The 15,776-nt window shown below is 40.8% G+C and overlaps 1 protein-coding gene across 1 annotated transcript in view; it reads right to left on the reverse strand.

Moving 5' to 3' along the window:
- The window catches only part of LOC147736704 (GTPase IMAP family member 7-like), a 300,921-nt gene that overhangs the window by 216,260 nt on the left and 68,885 nt on the right, over positions 1 to 15,776 (reverse strand). Inside the window, exon 3 of the mRNA XM_086953428.1 lies at positions 949 to 1,013. Within this exon, the coding sequence (XP_086809554.1) occupies positions 949 to 1,013 (65 nt within the window). The remainder of the gene's footprint in view (positions 1 to 948; positions 1,014 to 15,776) is intronic.

Below are 15,776 nucleotides of genomic sequence, written 5' to 3' on the forward strand. Positions count from 1 at the left end.
TGATTAGAGTTATCTCTATATACATAGGGAAGGGATACGAATGGATACACTCTAAGAGTCACATAGGAATTGTAGAGAGTACAAAGGTCTACTGAAAATACAAGTGATTAGAGTTATCTCTATATACATAGGGAAGGGATACGGATGGATATACTCTAAGGATGACATAGGAATGGTAGAGAATACAAAGGTTTACAGCATATACTAGTGATTAGAGTTATCTCTATATACATAGGGAAGGGATACGAATGGATATACTCTAAGAGTCACATAGGAATGGTAGAGAGTACAAAGGTCTACTGCACATACTAGTGATTAGAGTTATCTCTATATACATAGGGAAGGGATACGAATGGATATACTCTAAGAGTCACACAGGAATGGTAGAGAGTTCAAAGGTCTACAGCATACACTAGTGAGATATACTCATAGAGGACGCGTGTGGGCAGATAGGCGCTGGAATAGAAATAAAGAAAATGCAAACTATCTCTGTAGCAAGAGTAAATGTCTGAGGTGATAGTCACAGGACAAGATACGTAACCTTCACTGTTAGCGGTGTATTTGAGCCGAAAATAGCACTTTACAACGCAGTTCCATTACAACACAAGTCGTTACAACGACTTGCGCTAGATGGCGCGCGGTACTTAGGAATAGTATGATTTAGTATTCCAACTGCAGTGTGTTTAACAATAGGGAAGGTGTTATATCACTATTCCTTAGACTATAGCGCCATCCAGCGCAAATCGTTGTAACGACTTGCGTTGTAATAGCACTGTGTTGTAACAACGCGGTCGTTTTAATGATTGCGTTGTCAATGTATCGCCATCTACAATTCGCGTTGTAAAAGTTGTTTCCCGGCTCTATAGGCACTGCTAGATAAAAATGCTGAACAGAAACACAGGCATGTCTGGCAGTCATGGGCACAGCGTGGGAAGCACTTCTACCCACCTTTCTCTTTTAATACATCACACTGAATGGCCTCTTCCTCTTTTTCTGGCAGCAACATGTATTTTCTGTAAGAAAGAAAAAGCGAAATTTGAAAAGATCCATGCACATGCCTGCCTTCAGGAACAGCGGGAGGCAAAACACACACTCGTAAGACAACTGTCACACTCTCTGCTCTGAATGTTACTTTGTGTTCTCATGAGGATAATAACAATGATGAAGTGGTTTTATCTAACTTTTGATTCTGTAATTCCTATTTTAACTAGGGACAAAGAAACACAGACACAAAGCAATGCTCCATTGCATGGGATTGCAGTGAAAATCACTCAGCAATCTTCATTGAATTATTTAATTAAATCACAAGTGTGAGATATGGCAATCTACAAGTACACGAAATGATCAAACTTCAATAGTAAAATATCAGCCATATCTGAAACCGCCTCCCCATGTCCACCTGGACTGCCCCAACGCTGCCCCAATGCTGCCCCAAACGCTGCCCCAACGCTGCCCCAATTTAAAATAGCACTGCCCCAAACGCTGCCACAACGTTGCCCCAACGCTGCCCCAATTTAAAATAGCACCTGCGTCTAGTGTCGGATTTGAGGCACAGGCAGAATCCTTAAAGTGGTCACCAGATCAGCAAGCAACCTGACCATGTGAGTATCTATGGCCCCCTAGATGTAGGGAGTGACACCAACTGGTCCCAGGGCCCTATTAGCTCCAGGTTGTCTAATCACAGCAGTCTTTCTTCTTTAGTAACAGATGTCACCTAAGTGGTGCATCTGGCCTGGCTACTCCCATCTCTTCTTGTGTTTGACTATTCCCATTTATATATGTGCTGTAATACTGTTTAAAGGGTTTTGGTATGTTGCAATCTTCATTGAAAATGTCACCAATTGTATATTCCTGAACTTGTGTGTGTGTAACTTGTCCTGTTTAGTCCTTTGCACCACGGGTAAGAGACACACAGGTACATGCATCAAAGGATTTTGCGATCGCAAACGGTGCGAATCGAAAAAATCAGCCGTTTGCGATTGCAAAATCCTCATTTGGAATGCATGAAGGGTCAAGGCCCTCGCAATTTAAGAATTCGCAAATATTTGCGAATTCTCAAATTGCGATTGCATTTAAGGAATTGCATTTTGCGATTCCTTAAATGCAATGCATGACACTTTAAAAAATTGCGAATTCGCAATTAGGAGGAAAAAATTACCATGAGGTTAAACCTCATGGTAATTTGCGAATAATCTGAAAAATGCAATTTTGTGCATTTTTCAAACTGTCAAGTTGTGCACACACATGTCTGTCTATGGGTATTTTCCCCAGTAGCATCATGGCAGGTGTGATATCTATAGGTATTTTAATCACCAATGACAAAACTTTCCAATTTCTGCTATAAAACATTGAAGTTTAACACAGCTAAAAAAATATGTGTACTATCTGCGCCATCAGCCTTACAACGAAAACATGTACCCTCATTCCCTCCCCCCATTTTGCCATCCGAACGGGAGTATAATATAAATCAAACAGCGTCTTAAAAAATTGGGCTTTCAAATTTGCAGACATTAATGCCTCAGTAGACAGCAAAAGCAAATCTTCTACAACTATATCTGGTTCATCTAATGCACAAACCCACTTCAGCCTTACATTGTCAAGATCATCAGTTCTCCCCATAAGCAATATTTGATACAACATTCCTATTTTAATCTGTTTTCTAACCCCTTCAACTACTTTATTTTTTTGCAGTGCAATCTTGCCACGAAATAAGTAATCCCGTATTTGTAGAAATTTAAAGAAATAAGTTCTAGGGAAAGAAAATTGTTCCTTTAACTCATCAAATGACTTATGAGTCCCATCATCCATGTGTAAATCCCCAGCCATCTAACCCCCTTCCTCTGCCACTTTATTGCCATATCATCAGAAAATATCCCTGGAAGGTGCCTAGAGGCTTTAAAAGGAGTATAATAAGAGATTTCGCCAATTGCCGTTACTTTAGCAAGCCATTTCCAGACTTTAGCTGCACTGATCAATACCTTAAAACGAGTCCGTTTATAGTAACTTTCATCCGGCTCAATAAATAAGCATTGTTTTGCAACTGGGCGTAGCAACATTTCAAAAATGGAAGGAGCAGTAGCCGTATCCGCCACTGTTTCACCCGTAATCAATACTCTCATCTTCAATAAAAAACAAGTTACATAAAATAAGAAAAAATCAGGTACCGCCATCCCCCCCTAACTAGAGGTAAAATCATTTATTTCATTGCTCGTCTAGGTCGGCCTGGATTCCAAATAAATTTGCCACACATCGACTGTAAAGTCTGTATCGTATTTCTAGATATTTCTAAAGGTATTGACCTATACAGGTAAAGAACCTTTGGTAGTACATTCATTTTTATAATATTTGAGCGACCAATGATGGTAAGGTGTAATCGTTCCCATCTATCTAAAGAATTCTTAATTTTAGCCATCAATGAGCTCCAATTTCCATCGACCAATTCGGCCATATTCGCCTTTAGCTGTATCCCTAAATACATTGCCTCTTTAACTACCCTCTCGTCCTGCCAAACTAAAGTATCAGAGCACAAAAACTGCGTCTTGGATACGTTAAGCTTGTATCCCGATACATTACCAAACTCCTTCACCAATCTCTCTATCTCTACAATAGCTGTAGCTGGATTTGCTGTTGCCACAGCAATGTCGTCCGCGTGCGCGAAAACAGAAAAAGTATAACCCAATGCTCGATAAGGTGGAATCAGTCCGCTTCTAATCAATTGTTCAATAAAAGGGTTGATATATAGGGCAAACAAAAGGCGAGAGCACGGACAGCCTTGGCGAGTTCCACGAGTTATATTCAAAGAGTCCGAAAGTAATCCCATAGCAGAGATCTTAGCCATAGGGGTTAAATAAAGAGACTGTAAGGCAACAATAAATTTCTGCCCAAATCCCATTTTATCCATAAGTCTCCACATATAGCCCCAATGAACACGATCGAACGCTTTCTCAGCATCAAGTAAGATAAGCGCTAAATCGTTTTTCTTCGCTGCCGCAATATCAAAAAGCATAATTACTTTGTTGACATGATCTACAGTTCCCCTTTTCGGTATAAAGCCGTGCTGTTGTTGTGAGACTAAAGACGCCATAACTACTGATAATCGATTTGCCAAGATCTTGGAGTAGATTTTATTATCGGCATTTAATAAAGATATAGGACGATAAGATCCCACTAAATCAGGCTGCTTACCCGTCTTGCAAAACACAGCTATTGTGGCGTCTGACCATGATTTGGGAGGAAAGCCCAGCTGAGCCATCTGCATGAAAATTAACAGCTCGTCTTTAATAATATTATAAAACTGTCTATAAACCTCACAAGGTATTCTATCAGGGCCTGCAGCCTTACCAAACGTAAGACTTTTTACTGCTGTTTCCAATTCCAACCCCGATATTGGGGATTCCAATTCCTCTGCTAATGTAGGATCTAATACCTTTAAACCTTCTTCAAACATTTCTAACCAATCTGATCCCGTATCTAACACAGTTTGCCGTGCATATAATTCAGAATAAAACTGCTGGAAAATCTTCAGAATCTGCTGGGGTTCGGAATGCAGTACCCCAGTAGGATCTCTCAGTGCCTGAATATTTCTAGCAGACTCCTTCATACGTAGTTGGACAGCCAACCTTTTCCCAATTGTTTCACCATACTCATGTTTTTCCATTCTCGACGTTAAGTATTTTCTTGCGTTCTCAGCACACCAAAACCCCAAGACGTTGGCCCTATCTTTTGCCACCTCATTCTCTAAATGAGCTAGATCAGTCAGTCCACTAGCCACTCCGTTCGTCAATAAAATTTCAGACTGAGTCAAGCGTCCATATAGCGTAGCCAACTCTTGCTTACATTTCTTTTGCTGCCAGAATGAAAAACTCATACATTCACCACGGAAACCGGCCTTAAAAGTATCCCAAATTACCCCAACTGCGGCCGTCCCTTTGTTATTCTGAAAAAAAAATTGAATCCACCTATCAATGTGGACTTTAAACTCATTATTTAGCCCCAACTTTCGATCATATGTAAAATTTAAACATTTAGGTCTATTGGGGCATCCTTGTAGTTCAAATACAATAGGTGCGTGGTTCGATGTAATCCTGGGGTAAACACTTATTGTGGCACCAACCAGTAATGATACTGGTGCGAAGAAATAATCCAATCTGACCAACTTCTTGTGGGGGTAGGAATAAAATGTAAACCCACTATGCTGTACCCTCAAACTTCCCCAGACATCCACTAATCCTTCATCGCTAACTAGATTGTACAATGCCTTAAATACTTTTGGTTTTCGCCCCCTATACTTGTCATACCCATCCTGTATTGCTCTATTCAGCAAGTTTATATTAAAATCTCCACATACCACCACTGGTTGCAGCCAGGTAGCCAGTTCCTAATTTATTTCATTCAAAGCTTCTGGATCATCAAGATTAGCTCCATATATTGAGTTTCTGCATATTCCTATTGACCCTTTGGTGCACAGCAGACGGCTTTTCCACGGAGGGAATGACATCACTTGTGCGATGCATACTTAGAGAACTTGGACTGGCATGGGTCGTTGTATGGGGAGTCAGGAAAGCACAGAGCGCACAATCCACATCCTGGCCATTGGCCAATGCAATTCTGAGCACTTTGTTTAGTGTGCGCATGAACCGCTTTGCCTCCCTATTGGCTTGAGGCCACCTCTGTGTTATTTTCCTGTGAATAACTCCCCTGCATTGTAAATATTCAGTGATTTCCTGCCTTGAAAAGAAAGGGGGCCCATTGGCAATACGCAATTCTTTCAGCAGGCCATGAGTGAGGTATAAAAAAAATTGGTATGGTTTGACTAGTGGTGGTATACTTCATGAGCTCGACTTCAGGGTACTTAAAAAAATCATCCATAACCTTCATGTGCCGGCCAGGGGGAGATACCGAAATCAGCACTAGCTCTTTGACAGAGAAAAGGTGTGTTGTCTTTTGTAAGGACAGGCTCAGGTGAATCAGCAGGTCTGGTAGCCTGACACAGGGAGCACTGGCGCACAGTTCATTCCTTTAGGACATCTAGAACAGGAAACCAGACTATGCATCGCAGTCGAGACTTGGTCTTGACAATTCCTTGGTGGGCCAAATGGGCGAGGTCCACCACTCATTGAAGAGCTCTGGGAATCACCAGCCGGAAGCCTCTCATGAAACAGCCTTCGGGGGATGTCACCAATTCAGTGCAAACATTATACAAGGAACTGAATGTCAACTTTGTTTTGTGCAATAGGTAGACTTATTCCTCAAGATATCCCAGCTTCCAGATCTCATGGAAGATATGCCCAGTGGGATACACTCAACTGTTAAAGTAGCTTGGATGATCTCTTCCAACGAGATGGTTCGTGGTCAGGAGTGTTTAACGACCAGTCAAACGTATTTTTCCACTTCTTGCGCATCCCGCTCTTCGCTTTCAGTGGTCGGTCTGGCATACCGGGAGACATAATCTGCGAGGTTTTGAGCACCTGGGTGAAATTCAACTGTGAAATGATAGTCCTGCAGTTGTAAAATTCACTTCTTGATCTGGGGTGGGGGTTTGGTAGATGATACCAGGAGCAGAGGAATGATGGGTTTGAGGTCAGTGTAGACTGCAAACGGCTGGCCATATAGATACAGATGAAAATGACAGCATTCCCAGTGTACAGTGATGGCTTCCTTCTCTATGTAGGAATAGCATTGTTCAGTCTCAGTCATTGCTCCAATTGCATTGTCATGTGGCTGGTAGGGACATTATCGACATCACTAAGTTAGCATGTGCCTTTCAGCCATTATTCAACTTTGTGCACATATATGCTCCAATGCTACTAACATAGTAACACCTCCCCCGTCCACCCTTGTCTGGACTGACCACAAACTGGTGCCTTTAATATATACTATGAAAACGGACCCATAATAGGGCATGATATCACCACCCCGCCTGTCCGCAACTGGAAAAATCTGCTAGCTAGCCCCAACCTACTACAGTTAGCGGAATCCACTAAACCCACCCTTACAAATGATCCAGATAAGACAATAATCTGTTTAATAAATGGATGCTATCGATAGCTAACACGCTAGCACCATGGAAGAAGGGTAAGAACACTAAACGTAAGTCAGCTCCCTGGTTCACACCCCAATTAAAAACAATGAAAGATAAGTGTAGGACCCTAGAGAAAATATGGAGAATGCACTACAAAACAGAAGATTTGAAATCTTTTAGATTAAGACTAAATTCCTACCATCTACATATAAAGGTTGAAAAAAAGAAGTACTATACGCACCTTATTGAAATGGCAGATGACAACCAAAAGTCTATTTTTAAAATAGTCAAATCTTTCACCCACCCAGCTAGCTTAGACTCTGAAATACCCCCCTCACAAGAACTTTGTAATGATATCGAAGAGAACTTTGAAAATAAAATCAGTGAGTTAAAAAACAATTTCTCTGATTGGATAGCCCAAGACCCCCCAGCCCAAAACCCAGGTCCTACAATAGAACTCAAATGTTTAAAAAAAATTAGTTTAGATGAATCTAAGAAGGCTATTCTTTCATGTAAATCAGGATCCCCTTTCGATCCCTGCCCGCCAAAGATTCTCCACGCACTAATTGAGACTGTGAACCCGATCATAAATCAAATTATCAACTCTACCTTTGAAACAGCAAAAATCCCTGATCCGTGGAAAATAGCCCCGGTCAAACCTCTCCAAAAAAAGAAAATATCTGACCCCACCACTCTTTCCAACCTTCGACCCATTTCCCTTCTCCCATGTCTAAGTAAAATAGCGGAAAAATTGGTGAACACTCAGTTGAACGAGTTCTTGGAAAACTCCAATTGCCTTCACCCCAATCAATCAGGTTTCAGAGCAGGGCATTCAACAGAATCAGCACTGCTCCACACCACAGACACCCTGAAATGGGTACTAGATCAAGGCAAGGAGGCGGTGCTCATTCTGTTGGACCTCTCTGCGGCCTTTGATATGGTCTCTCATGACATTCTGATAAATAGACTGAAGCAAATTGGTTTAAACGACAAAGCCCACGAATGGTTAACCTCATTTCTTAGAAACAGGAACCAGGTCGTCACTTTGGGTAGATACAAGTCCACAGGAAAACAACTGTCCTCAGGCGTCCCACAGGGATCTTCCCTGAGTCCGACCCTTTTTAACTTATACATGTCCCCTCTGCTCACACTGATTGACTCCTTCCATATTGAAGCAATCAGCTACGCAGACGACACCCAATTGATTCTGACCCTGGATAAAAACTCCACCGCGGCAGAAGAAAGATTTCATCACTGCCTCACCTCAGTCATGAAATGGATGGAGTCAAACCATCTCAGGTGTAACAGCTCCAAGACAGAGATTATGCTGTTTGGGAAAGCTAACAACTTTAACCCAACCCTATGGTGGCCCATTAACTCAGATCCACCGCCTGCCACAGTGGACACAGCCAAAAACGTAGGTTTTAAATTCGACCCTTCGCTGTCCTTTCACAAACAGGCACTCACAGTTGCAGGTACTTGTTTTCAAATAATAAGAATGTTGAGGAAATTCTTTGATCTGCTTCGCCTGCACGCTAGAAAAACTGTGGCAGTGGCTCTAATTTTGTCTCGCCTTGACTATGGCAATGGGCTATATGCTGGAACAAAAAAATGGTGATAAAACGACTGCAAGTGATCCAAAATGCCGCTGCCAGGCTGGTACTGGGACTCCCCAAACGGTCATCTTCGACCGATGCCCTAAAAACCCTCCACTGGCTACCAATCCATAAAAGGATCTTGTTTAAGATCCTAACCATCACCTATAAAGCCACCATTGGAAGTGGGCCAATGTATCTTAGAAATCATCTTAGACCCTACAAAACTAAACAAACTCTGCGGTCTTCCAACCAGAACTTGCTTACCAGCCCCCATTTCAAAATGAAAACTCGAGGGGGGAAAACCCTGGCTACACTGGGAGCAAAAGCTTGGAATCTTCTGCCCACCCAATTAAGACACACCAACAACGAGTCCATGTTTAGAAAGTTATTAAAAACTCGGATCTTTAGCACTTCAGACCAGGAAATCCTGGCACTCATCTGATCCCCCTGCAACCATCCTTTTCTGCACCCTTTCCCCTCCCGTCTTCCCCTCAGTTTTCTATCATCTAGCACCAAGATGCTCCTTGGAGTGAACGCTGCGCTCTATAAAAACTAGTTTCATTCATTCATTCATACTAGCTGATTCTATTTTGCAAAGACCCTGTCTGTGCCTTTCACATGGGCAGGGGCGTAGCAAGAGCTTGTGGCGCCTGGGGCTATCCCTCAGATTGCCGCCCCTTGGGGTGGGGGGGGGGTCCTGGGGGAAAAGGAAGGTGAGCACTTGAAAGATGTCCGAGAGACAGGTGTTCCCTACCACTTGCGGGTGGTTTACCACCCAGGCATTCATTTACATTTGATGTCAAATGCAAGAGGGAGTGTGTTGCCACTTTGCTACATTATATGCATGGAATACTCAATGTCACCCATGGCGGTCATACATTTTCCAGAGTACTGCAGGCAACCCTTATGAATCCCTAAAAGGTCGTATATAAGATCCAAATGCGCCAGCACATTTCTGACCTTTAGTTCCAAGATGTTGGATCCTCTGCATGGCTTGAAAAAGCTGGGCAATGCTTCCCTCTTTACTCAATCTGGCCAGCCATATGTTTTCCTACAGTGAACTAAAAAATCTGTACAACAACTGAACGTGGTCAGGATTTACTGTGCTTTATCAGCAGAGCTAAACTTTGCTGGATAAACTCAAAACGTTCATCTCCACCTGACTGAGGACAGGCCCAGCCTCCTATTCCCAGGTTAAGAGATGAATGACAGGAGTCATTCAAATCACTGTTATTTTGCAATGTCATTGTTGGATTGTATCGTCATGCCAATGCAAATGTTGTCACTTTGTCAAAATTAATAAAGATCTTATAAAAAAAAGAGGTGAATGACAGGAGTGGTAGCAATTATAGTATATATAGGTTCAGGCATTTTTACATAAACAATGCCTAAAAGGACCTCTCCTGAACATGCCCATCTAGTCCAACAGAACTCACTCATCTATATTTGTGTGGAAAATGTGTAGGTAAGATTTGTGGTGCATGTTTTTGTACTTCACTGTATTGAGTAAATGGAAAGAAGATCGAGTACAGAGGCATATAACAGAAATAAAGATAAAAACAATAAAATGAATGGAGCTACAGTTGTGACCAATAACAATCCCAATATGGCGTCAAATCAGAGTAAAATTCCAGCGAACAATCAGAATGTAGGAAATCAGATAAAAAATATCCATCCAACTATAGATCAGGGTACTCAAGGAAAAGAAAAATGATTACCAGCTGAACAAGTTAGCAGAGATAACAAAGAGCCAATAACGGATTCTGTTAGACAGATCCCAGCTTCTATTAACCTACCACCGGAATGTGGTGCTTATGTTGCGGTACTTGTAAATGTCCCCAAATTAAAGAAGGGACAAGTGGAAACCTATGATGCACTCAAAAATAAAACTCTTTACTGGCTATCTAATAGCTGTAATTTTCCAGAGGCAGGGGCCAACCAGATTATATTAACCCAAAGGGTGGGATGGGTAGGCACCCTTAGGAAAAAGTTTGAGGGGGACTGTATAATGATACATTTTAGATCCCCCCACTGGGCAGAGAATACCCTCGCCTATGCGCCACCCCCATCAGCCTGGGAGTTCAATATGACCCTTCTCCCACTGGGATATTTTTACAGAAATTTACTGGACCCTAAACACTATACTAATAATAATCCCACCACAGGTAGAACAATAGCATTCCCCATGTCCTGTTCCTGCTATACAATTCCAACATATAACAGATTTCAGGCCTTCGATTCTTTAGAGGACAACGATTGACATACAATGTCCGAAGGTATAACTCAGGCTAAATCCCCCATTTGGTCCCAACAGAAAGATCCAGAGGAAGTAGGTAATGAGCTTACGGTAATCTATCCCCAGTCTGATACAGTAGTATCTGAATTGTGTAGACTTATCATCTATACTACTAATAAGGATGATTTATCTATTATAACAGAGAGGGCATCAGCCATCCCAATTCAAACAAATTTAGTAACGCCCATAAACCCTTTAGTAGAAACATTTGCTCTATCTAAAGATGATTCAGGCCTAGAATTGGGATATAGCCTAATTACTTGGAACATAGCAGGCCTTAAAAGAAAGCTGGATACACTATTCTGGAGGGATTTCATCATTGTAGGTTATGATATCATTTGCCTCCAGGAGACATGGTGTAAGGAGCCTATCTTTATAGAGGGATATACCTCAAACTGTTTAAATGCAGTTGGCTCTGCAGCTGGAAGAGCAAAAGGTGGTCTCCTTCTGCTGATATCAAACAAACTAGTTACCTGCAAAATCAAAAGCTACACTCCAGTAGATAATAATAGTCAGGTGTTACGATTAAAGTTCAATAAAGGTAAAGACCTAATACTGATCAATTTCTATAATAATATTTTTGATATCAACAGTGGGAAAATCCTTTACCCACTGGAGAATGAAATTAATAAGTCTCTTGCATTGTCCCGAAAACAGGCCATTATCCTCTGGGCAGGTGATTTTAACATCATACCCTGCCCATTGGTCATGAGCAATTCCTGTGGCCTTAGGAAAGAGACTGGTAACGGGGAGGGTGGTGATGATTTCCATTTTCCCCACTGTAATTACGGTACGGCCTTAAATAAATTATTAGCTAAATTCGACCTGGATTTGCTGAGCTGCACCAAGAACAAGGACAACATTAACTGCCCAACTTTTACAGGCAGGAATGCGAACACTAATATTGATCGCATCTTGCTCTCTAGCAATACTGTATACTCCAAACTTTGGGTTACAGAGCAGCCCCTGAGTGACCATAACAGTATATCCATATCATTATTGTGCTGGGGAAATAAGCAACCTAATGACAACAACTATATTAATAACGTTGTAGCCTCCAGACCAAATGGTATGAGGATTAAATGGGCTGGCATTGACCCCCAAAAAATGCAAATGGAGGTGGTGAAGAAATGTCGCACAGAGATAGAGTATTGCCTTAGGGATGAAGCTAATTCGACCATTCTGTTTGACAACTTTGTAAAGATAAATGAAACTATAGAAGGCCTACTCACTAAAAGAATCGTGGGAAAAGTTCTGCAAACTCAGGTTAGTTTGACAAAAACTGTACTTTGGCATTACATGAATTAAAACAAGCGTTGAGTATCAAACCCCGAAATAACATAATTATTAAAACATTACGCAATGAGTATAAAGTAGCCATTTTCAATAGGAAAAGAGATCTACAAGATGAGGCATGGACTAACCTTAACTTAGCGGCAGATACAAACAACAGCAAACTTTACTGGGAGACCATCAATAGCCCTTTTCTAAAGAATGATAAGGTGCCCGAAATAACTTCTTATGTAGAATGCAATGCATGGACCGAACATTTTATGAAGATTTTTAATCCAGATAGGTCTATTTTAGATTTACCTATGTGCAACGCCTCCATTTGGCTGCCAATATCACTGTCGATAAGCCTAGATGAGGTCTATGAGGGCTTAGTCAACAGTAAAGGAGGCAAAGCACCAGGCCCTGATGGGGTTCCTGTGGACCTATATAAAACAGAAATGAACCTTTGGGCCCCCATTTTAGCAAGGTTTTTTAACGTGGCGATGGAGGGTCGATTCTCGATAACTTGGGGTCAGTTGCTAATTATCCCTCTTTTTAAAAAAGGATCTAAATCTGAGGTGTGTAATTATCGCCCCATTTCCCTGCTAGACGCCTCAATCAAAATAATGAGCAGAATTATGTTAAAGAGGTTGGAAACATGGACAGAAGAGAATGATATTTTATCCAAAGCACAATATGGCTTCAGAAAAGGTTTAGGAACCTTAGCGCAGTGTGTTAATCTTGACCTCCTCATTAATAAATACACTGTTGCTAGGGAGGGAAGTTTGTTCCTCTGCTTCGCGGACTTGAGCAGCGCCTTCGGTCTCATAGACCACGCGTTATTGTGGTGTGTTTTACTTGAACTGGGTGCGCCCAAGAAAATAGTAAATTTTTAGCGAGGCTCTATGAGAGGTTATCTTGTAAGGTACGATATGGTTCATCTGGCGAGTGTACCTCATTTTTTAAGGTTACAAGAGGCATCCGCCCGGGTTGTGTCTTGGCACCTCTTTTATTTTCATTATTTATTAACCAAATAGACTCAACCCTAGGCCAGATTCCAGCGGATGTCCCGCTTATAGATGGGGAAGCGGTCCCAATTTTATTATATGCGGATGACGCTGTTTTATTATCTCCCTCCCAACTCAGATTGCAGCGACTCATCGATAACCACTAAATGTATAAAGGGTAGGAAACTTATAATTAACAAAACCAAGACCTTTGTGATGACATGTGGAAAGAAAGCCAAGTCGGCTAGTTCATTTTTTATAGAAAAAGACAAGATGCAATTAGTTAAAACTTTCTGTTATCTTGGGATAACATTTGCAGGGGATGGGAAATGGATAACTGAACATGATAATATAAGCCTGAAAATGAGCAGGAACACTAATAGTATTTTCAGTTTTTCGACCAAGTTGGGGTCCAGAAGAATAAAGGACATGATAGCTATATATAACGCTAGATGTGCTTCATCTGCGTTGCATGGGGCAGGAATCTGGGGCCACCATTGCGGAAAATCGGTACAACTCGATGAAAACAAGTTCCTCAAGAAATTATCGTGTGTCCCCTCCTCAGCATCAACAGAACTTGCACGCGAGGAAGTAGGGCTCAATTATATCTCGGATTTAGCCGCTCTACGCCCTTTGACACTCTGGCGATCTATGTGGTCGAAAACTGAAAAGCAATTCACACAAAAAATCATTAGAGACTGCTTGAGGCTTGAACACTTTTCCCATATCCCGTGGCTTAAATACATTCATTACTGGTACAACATCTCATTTGACTGTAATATCACCTCTGCACCTGAGTTTGCAGCATCAATCTCTAAGAAGCAGTTAAAAGAAAGGTTTTTATTTCACAAGAAGGAGGTTAGGGCAAGGTTGTCTAGGAAGCTACCTACTGTTGTATTTTATTTGGAATTAAATTTAAACAAAGGCTTCCAGGCATATCTTTCTATAGTCACACGTAACTCCCATCGATTTGTTTTAACCCGTCTAAGGCTTGGAATTGTGCATCATCTGGTGGCATTTCCACACATGAAAACTAGTTCAAACTCCGTATGTCCTTGTGACCATACCTCAAGACAAAGTTGCTGCAACTTTTTATTATTTTGCAAACGTTATCTTTTTTTAAGGAAATTTTATCTTAAACCTATCTTTTTAAAATATAATGCTCGTTCCACAAAATCAGCTATGAAATTAATATCATCTTTAGAAGGTCCAGATAATTGCTTTTCTGTCACATTGTATATAATGAAATGTATAGCCGTTAGGAAATCTATAATTCTTTGATGCAAACCCCCCACGATTAAATACAAAAAGTCATAAGCTGTGTCCCATTTTATCCTGTTTGTATATGTATAAATTTAGCAGTACTAAGCACTCCTTATGTAATTGCACTAGAGTCAACTTGTGTAGAATTTGTATAGCATCTATTCATTTGTTAACTTATTGCCCAAAATTGCACATAATTTATTTTTATTTTTATACCAGTTGGAAATGTTGCTTTAGCGGGAGAATCGTTTTAAATAATATCCTCTTTTGGAAGCACATTGCACTTTATTGTTATACATTTGCACCGAAACAAGATTTGCACAAAATATCTGCACCTGTTACTTTGTTACTTTATTGCGTAAATATGTATAATGTGATAAACCGAAAATATAATATTAACCCCTTTTAAAAAGGAGTATGGCATGGTACATATGTATAGTATCAAGGAGGGATGCATAGTACACCAAGGATAATTTTGTTGCATTATATAACGATGTCTCCACCCATGAGTTGTAACCAGATCTGTAACTTTGATGCTTTTTTTAACTATTAATGTTTTTTAACAAATATATGTTTTACTGTCTTGTATATGGATGTGTTTGACAAACCGAATAAAAGCAATTTGAACTGAACTGAACTGATTATGGTAATACTTTAAACAGACAACTTTTAATTAACAATCTGGAGATTACAAATTCACTGGATGCAAATCAAGTAAATTAGATACAACGTCTTCCTGGGCATACTCTTCTAAAGAGCAAAGTTCTCCCATGTCAATACCAAGTACTGGCCTTTTAGTGACCATCCATCCGTTTAGTTTTAAATGTAATGGACACACGGTAGAAACTGTAACAGAAGTAGAATGAACAAACCTTTAAAAAATGGTGTGGTATTGAAATGGTGCAAGATTTATACCTCCTTATTTACGTATACAGTAGTCACCAAGATGCACAAAAAATTTCCATTTGTTTAGACTCTGATCCCTCTAATATGTTAATTCCCTTGGCCTTTGAAAAGATTCTAGATGAAATTCATAGTAATTCTTCTCACTTGAGTACGCAGAGGCCCTGTAGAACGGTAGCTTGGTTCGATGGCGCCTGTACTCTGGTCATCCTACACCTATCACTAAGGCTCCACTGTTATTGAGCTTGTCTGAAATGAGACTTGCTCTGAAGCAGTGTAATACACGGAGGGCTTCTGGCCCCGAAGGGGTCCCTATGATTTCTTTTTTATCCAATCAGCATCTATGGCCCCACTACTTACCAATGTTTTTAAAGTTCTAACTTAAAAAGGAGGTCCTCTTTCTTGGAAGAAGACTT

This window comes from Lissotriton vulgaris, chromosome 1_2, assembly GCF_964263255.1.
Source record: "Lissotriton vulgaris chromosome 1_2, aLisVul1.2, whole genome shotgun sequence".
NCBI classification, from domain to species: Eukaryota; Metazoa; Chordata; class Amphibia; order Caudata; family Salamandridae; genus Lissotriton; species Lissotriton vulgaris.